This window comes from Geospiza fortis, unplaced genomic scaffold, assembly GCF_000277835.1.
Source record: "Geospiza fortis unplaced genomic scaffold, GeoFor_1.0 scaffold11, whole genome shotgun sequence".
NCBI classification, from domain to species: domain Eukaryota; kingdom Metazoa; phylum Chordata; class Aves; order Passeriformes; family Thraupidae; genus Geospiza; species Geospiza fortis.
Window position 1 is genome coordinate 14,849,575 of NW_005054304.1, and position 7,232 is coordinate 14,856,806.

The 7,232-nt window shown below is 43.9% G+C and overlaps 1 protein-coding gene across 2 annotated transcripts in view; it reads right to left on the bottom strand.

Annotated features, from left to right (window-relative positions):
- The window catches only part of TET2 (tet methylcytosine dioxygenase 2), a 24,168-nt gene extending 17,423 nt beyond the window's left edge, over positions 1-6,745 (bottom strand). The window contains exons 1-2 of one of the 2 annotated variants that reach the window (XM_031066356.1): positions 3,377-6,745; positions 1,113-1,203 (exon numbers count right to left, since the gene is read on the bottom strand). In XM_031066356.1, coding sequence (XP_030922216.1) covers positions 1,113-1,203; positions 3,377-6,704 — 3,419 coding nt within the window. In that variant the 5' untranslated portion in view covers positions 6,705-6,745. The remainder of the gene's footprint in view (positions 1-1,112; positions 1,204-3,376) is intronic. The other variant, XM_005418174.3, reaches the window with a different exon arrangement.
- Between the last annotated feature and the right edge of the window lie 487 nt (positions 6,746-7,232).

A 7,232-nucleotide genomic window follows, 5' to 3' on the forward strand; every position in this document is an offset into this window, starting at 1 on the left:
GGGAAAGAGGTGCTAAGAAAGAGAAAACACCTTAGGTTTTAATCTGAAGGATTTAATAGGCTACAAGTGCCTCATGGGTGTGCAGTGATGAACACAAGCTAACAGACCTTGCTAAGAAATAGTGCTCCTTAGCTCAGACTCAGTACTGCAATAATGCCCATTTGCTTTTTTGAAGCTCCAGCTGAAACTAGCTGGAGCTTCACTGCTATTCTGGAGTCCAGATTTTTAAGGTACCAACAAATCAAATTCCCATCTGTCTCTGACTTAACTGAATAGTTTTTCTTTTGCTTCTTTGTTCAGGGAGGAACTGAATTCCCAGATACCTCTAAAAATCTGGTCATTATTGGCTACAAGTAATGCAGAATTCACAGTGCAGAAGTCACTTTTGTGACAGCTTTTAATTTGTGTATCTTAGGTAGGCTGGTGAGGTTTGTGCTTACTTATCTTTTTAAACAGCACATATAATATATCTTTTCTGTGCCTTTAAAAATTCCTGGTTTGGTTAGCATTGATGTACTAAATACACCACAGGATGCAACATGATGAGAGGGGATTGTCCATAATCAAGATAAGACTGGGTTTGTGCAATACTCCAAGGCAGGGGAATGTTTTCTCACAACACTACTTATCGATTCTTGGGCTGAAATCCCATCCAGCAATTTTGTGGCACTCCTCTGGACATGAATGAATGAGATTTAGACATTTAGTAATTTTGTGAGGGGAAACATGCTGAAATTCGGTATTCTGCTCTTCATCCTCCTTCTCTGCTGGCATTCTCCTAGCCAGAGGGAACACCAGCTCCATGCCTGCCTTTGCAGCCCCTGCCAGCCGCCTTGCTTGGCAGGCTGGGGAGAACTTGTTCCGGCTTGGGCTTGCTGGCATGTGTGTGCCAGGGCCCAGCCCGTGCCAGCCAGCAGACTGTTAGCCCTGTCAAATATTGTGACTCTCTGCTGAATAGCAGGGTGCGTAATGTTGGCAACGCTGGAGTAGCTGAGCCTACAAGTAATTACTTGATTTGCAGTTGTTTGTTTCTTTATGTGCAAAAGCTGGAAAAATTCTGACATCCACAAAAGGATAAAAGTTAATCTCCTCTGTGCCTTTGCACTAATTACCTTTCTTCCATGATTTCTCTAATAGCTGCCACATTAGGACCGGCTCCTAGATGGGTATAGAAGGGACCTTCATCTTTTTCAATAATTTGCTCTGTTTAAAACAAAATAAAGGTTATTACTTTGAAGTTTAGTTCTTTCATGTAAAATGTCACATTGCAAAGCTTACCTCTAGCTTGTTAGAAGACTGCTGCATGGGCTGGGGTCAGTTTTCAAACACGTCTCAGGTATTTGCCCACACAGTTTGTACTAAACATGCAAACCAATGGCCAATCCTGCAAACAGCTGTGCCTTTCCCTAGCACAAACACTTGTTCCACACCTCAGGCTCTACACTGACATTCAAATTGGCATTTTCCTGTTATCAGTGAACAATTGTTTCTCCTTCTCCCACTTCCTCCTCTCCCAGTGTATAGAAAGGACGATAAATGGGATAACCTTGGTAAGTATTGATGTTAGGGAACTGTATTGTACTTGTTTTTTACAGTGCAGGAACTTACAGCTTGAAAAACTGGCTACTAAGGTTACACAGAGAATTCCTGCCACCCATGGAAAGACTGTGAAATGAAACCCCCCCCAAGTTTGCTGAAAAAAATCATGCCCAAGGCCTGGTAAAAACCCTAGTATGCCAAGCATGTGGCCTCAGTTTTCTGTGTGTAGGTAGAACCATATCAGCAGTCACAACACATGCTGGATTTTTGGTTTGATACCAGGAATCAGGCTCCAGCTGTGTGAAAGAAATGGGCAGGCCCTGCTTGGAGTCAGGAGATGGTGGAGCTGTGCTGGCTGATGTCTGAATGCTGACTTGATGCTTTCTGCCATGCTAACCCCACAGGCTGGATGGGTGGTGCTGCTCTTGACAGCCAGCCTCTAGAAGCACGATGAAGGGATGGTATAAATATGAATGTGTCAGTGGGGAATGGCTTAATTTAATCTTCTTAAGGACAATATTGATGAGAAAGAGCAATAAACCTATAGATTATGCTGTGGCACTGGGTTCTTCAGAGAGAGTTCCATACTCTTGTATTTCCTACTGTCTGCTAGGGCTGAAGGATTAAAATGGCAATGAAGGATAAGTTCTTAAGTTTGCTTAGTGGTTTCAGTAGGAAAAAAAAAGTGAGGATAAGGAAATAAGTGCCAGAAAAACTTGTGCTAACTATATGGAAGAAACAATATTTAAAAACCCCAAAAAATGACAACTGTGTTTTCAAAAAAAGCTATCTTTTGAAGGTTGTTTCTTATCAAACAAGGAAGAGCAAGGAACTGACTTCCAGAGTTCTTCCTGGGAGCTCTAGATATACACTATTTCCTGGTTTTGTTCCCACATATCATCTCTGAGACACAGCCCCAACATTCAAATAAGCAAAAAGGTCCATTTTGCATTTTGGAGGAGCATTGATTCAACTTTCCTCTTTTATAGTCAATACAAAATCCTAGTAACTGAAACTGTAACAAGGATTTTTATTTTCTTCTTCTCATTTTTGGTGCTGAACCTTTTGTCTCAGCCTGAATAGTTTATGCAGTAGAGTCTGAAAGTGCCTGTTACACTTGCCTATGTGCAGTGTCAGTACTGTATGAAAGCTTGGGCTAGGGACCATGCCTGTCAGTCTGCTTCCCTCTGCTCTATTTTTCCAGCTCTTGGAGACAGGGTTTGCCATCAAGCAACAACAAGGGTCTCCCCACTGCTTTTTTTGGTGCTGCTTGTGTAGCTTGTCAATGAAACTTTCTTTAGCCTTACAGGAGACAAATGCCTGAAAAGGAGGATAAACTCTAGCAAGAAGTGAGGAATAATCTGATATCTGTTTTTTCTTATGCTTTACTAAGAGAAACTTCAACAATTTCACTGTTAGAGCAAAAAATGTCGATAAGGCTCAAAAAGTTTTGGACCAGGATAGTTTTTTTAAAAGCTGTATCTAACCTTGACAAATAAATTAGGTCATAAAGTTATGACCTGTTTTTTATCAGTATGTTGTCGTTACATGTCTGCTGCTCAAGGAGAATGGATCTGAAGCCACAAGCATTCTGACTGAAAAATCAAATAGGTAATTGCTTTATGAAATAATGAGAAAGGGGCCTTGTGTAGGGTTGGTAAGTGGAGTAGGCATAAGTGTGTAAAATCCCAGTTTTATAAGTCTTCACTAATTACTGTTCTTTAAAACCCCCCAAAAAATCTTCCAACAAAAACATCCAGCTAGCCCTGTGATCCCAGCTTGAAGGCTCATTTCCTTCCTGTGAACTATTACGTTTTTAGTACATCTCAGCACTTACCAACACAGCTGCAAGATGGGAAATCATACTGGGTTTTGGCAGGTGTGTCCAATAAATTTTTTACAGGCGTATCCAATAACTTGGAAGGTGAGTCTAAAAAATTATTGAGAACAGTTCCAGCTGTTCTTTTGGTCGGGGTTTTCTCAGCAGACAAGTTTGCTTGCTGATCTAAGATTGGGGTTTGAGTGTCAAAATCTGCAGCACTGGTATTTCGTGAGAGGATGGTAATAGGGCCTGCTGTTTCAACCTTCACATGTTTGGGTGATTTGAGAGTAAAAGTCTTATGATCAAACAGTGATTTGACCTGTATCTGTTTTAGCTGCTGCTCCATTGTCTCAATTATGCTCTTTTGTTGCATGTTCTCACAGCCAAAGTGCTGATTCTCTTGTTTAATTGTTTTTTTCCACGTTTTGTTTTCCAGCTGCCCAGCTGATGGGCGCATGCAGACATTAGACTTTGTGCCAGCCTCAATTTTTATAGGCTTGCGTGCTGCACTGGGACCAATCTCAGTTTTGGGTTGCTGGTATGCTTGTTGCTCCTGTTTTTGCAAAAGATGCCACCGCAGAGCAGCATGCTTTTGAAAATCCTTAGGGGTCTGGGACTGCAAATGACAGCCTCTCTGCTCTTGGGCATGGGGGGCTGTTTGGCCATGTGGTAAGTACTGCTGAGGGATCTGTGGAGCTTGTTTATTCAGGAGGTCTTGGTTCAGACTAGCACCATAGCCCTGTGAGGGCTGGAGGGGTGGCAACTGTAGAACTGAGGCTTGTTGTGTCTGTTGCTCTTGTTCTTGAAAACAGTGATTCACATCTTGCTTTGCGGTCAAGTTATTTGAAAAATACTGCACATGCTGCAAGTCCTGCATTTTATTGGCTCCAAAGCATTCCATATTTGTGGCATTCCCTTTCTTCTCAGAAATCAGGTGTCTGTTGTTTGGGCAAGGGTGCTGGAGACTGGCATTTGCCTTCTGAGTGTAAAGGGGAGCTTTCTTGTTCATGGTCTGTACCTGCTCCAGGCTTAGCTGAGGGTTAGGCACTGGGAATGCAGCTGATTTAGCATACTTACTCCCAGTTTGGAAACATTCATCTGCTTTCAGTTGATTGAAGGACATCCTGTCTAGAGGCTGCTCAGCATTGCTTTGGGGGTGGGGTACAGCTTGGGGCAGGTCTTTAGTTTTCATTTGTGGAGCCTGCTGCTGGTTTGGGGTTAGCTGTGGACTGCATGGCAGTTGCATTGGATGTGCCTGTTTTTGCAGCATCTGTTGCAAGATGTGTGAATGCAGGAATTGCCCGTTTTCCCCTGGCTGGGGATTCAAGTGCTGCTGTTTCAAGGGGGCCCCTAAAGGCTGTTCAGCTTGTTCTGATCTTGGCTGGAAATGGAGCTGCTGTGGAGGGTGTTGCTGCACTTGGGACTTGAGAAGGGAATCCACCTTTGTGAGCTGTGGCTGCGGTGAGTGTTTTTGGAATGGCAGCTGCTGGTCAGCTGGGGGATGCGACTGCAGCTGGGAGCTCTCACTTTTGTACAGCGGAGGACATTGTTCCTGTTGCATTATCTTCTGGCTCTGGGCCTGTCCTGAAGGCCCCTTTAATGAATCAGGACTTCCAGCATACTGTTTTGTATAAACTGTTTGGGCTGTGCTTGCCTGGTACTGAAGAATTGACCGCAATAATGCTTTGCTGGGCTTCTGGGGAGGCTCTCCCTGGCAGAACTGGGTGGAAACCAGTTCTATCCAGGCTGGTTTTGAATAATGTTGAGCCTGTTGTACAGGCTCTTTCACTTGGTCCTTTTCTTTGTCAGGAGGAGTCTCAGGTTCTCTCTGTCCTGGGAAATGCTGATAGTGTTGCTGCAACTCACCCTCACTTCTGTGTGCGTGCAGGTTTTGGAGGGGAGATTCTGACGCCAGCGTCTCTCCTTCGGGGAGCTGCGGAATCAAGGTGGCCACAGCAGCTTGTGGGTTGCTTTCACTGACATCTTGTGACATTTGTGCCTGTTGCAGAAGGCTCTGCTGAGGTTGAAGTTGTTGTTGGCTGAGGCTGGGACTTTCTGACATTGGTCCCTCCTGTTGCCCTTCATTGTTAATCTCCCCAGGAAGAGTTTCATCACACCTGTTGTCATAGGAGTGGTGTCCTTCTTGCACCGCGGCAGACAGTGCACTGTTCAGTTCTGGAGCAGGAGCAGTGGAGGAATCTTTGTGAAACGTTGAGTTCTGTGTAAAGAAAGCACCATTATTTTCTGCTTGCTCAGAGTACCTTTCCAGAGCAGTGCTCTGAGCTTGCAGGTTACTGCTGGAACTTAGAGAGAGGTCTTGGTTGGGAATCTGCCCTATGCTTCCATGAATATTACTGTTTCCTACAGGTAACTGGTGAGTATCATAGCCTGGAATCTGTTGCTGTAGCTGTAGATCTGGTTTCTGAAGTGAACAGCTACCTGGTGGTTTACTGGAGTCTTTTGTGTTGTAGACCTCAGTAACCACTACAGCTGGCACTTGAGGCAGCTCAGAGTTTGAGGTCTGTGGGGAAGTGATCTGCCCTGAGGTATGGGATGAATATGTTGTCTCATAGAACAACTCGTTAGTAGCCTGACTGGTAATGGCATTGATAAGAGATGTGTTCTTCTGCATTGCTATGGAAACATGTTCTGGGTAATATTGAGACAGTGTTTTCTCCAGGAGTTCACCATGCATGCTTTCCATGGAAGAGGCAGAAACTGTAGCACCATTAGGCATTGGCACTGCCTTGTTCTTAAGTAGTAAGACAATGTCCCTGTTATGGCAATGAATATTTTCCTGCTCCTGCTCATCCTGAATCAGAAGGTCATGAGGGTTTTCTGAACCAACGCTGTTGTATCTTGTAGACGGTATCAAATCTGAAGCTTCGTTTTCTTGTCTTTTAAAACTCTCCGATTTCTTCTCACTGTAACAATTGGAGACACTTGGTTTTTCACTATTGTCCTCTGGCTCAGCTTTTTCTCCATTTATCTCCTTATCTTGTTTCACTTTCTTGCTCTCATGAAGTCCATACAGAGAGGGCTCACTAAAAGTGCGTTTGATCCCACCATTTTGCATATATTTGGAATATACTTTCTTTTCTTGTAAAAGGTCTGGGCTAACGCGATTGTTTGGACTTCCCTTCGGGTGGGGCACTCCAAAGTTGCTTTTATTGAATAGTAGCTTGTGGTCTCCATTTACTTCCACTTCAGACCTCTCTGTTGCTGGACTCCCGTTCTGTAGCTTCACTGCAGAAGGCTCTGCCTGGAAGACGTGAGAAGACTGTGATATTAGAAATGGACTCAATCTATTGCCGTCAACATGGTTGGTTCTGTCCTGTTCCATCTGGCCTGCTCTGAGGCCATCCACAAGGCTACCCTCTGAATGTATCTGAAAGAAAAAAGAAACAGGAGAGAATCAAAGTCAGTTTTAGTTTCCATTGAAGGACAGCCAGTAACTGGCAATTCCTGCAGCACTCAAGCACCCCTTGCCTTGACCAGCTCCCACACACAGCGTGAGCCTGCAAGCACACCCAAGGGATGTTTCACTATCCTAGTGCTTCTTGCACCCCCAGGTCTCCCTTTTTAAAAAAGGTTTGTTCTTCAAGATAAAAAGAGAGTAAAAATACAGAGTGACTTCCTTACCCCCATTTAACACACAAGAAGATATTTTACCAGAAGAAATTTCTTGCAGTGGTGCAAAAAGTATTCTCTGCTTTTGAATGATTTGCATAGACTCCTCTGTCATCACATTTTGCCCTTGGTAAGGCAGAAAGTCATGTTGAAACCGTGATTCCCAGACTTGGTGCTAATCCTGTAATTTGATCAAGTGTGCCAAACCTCTTTTGTCTGACTTGAAGGAGTATTGCCACCA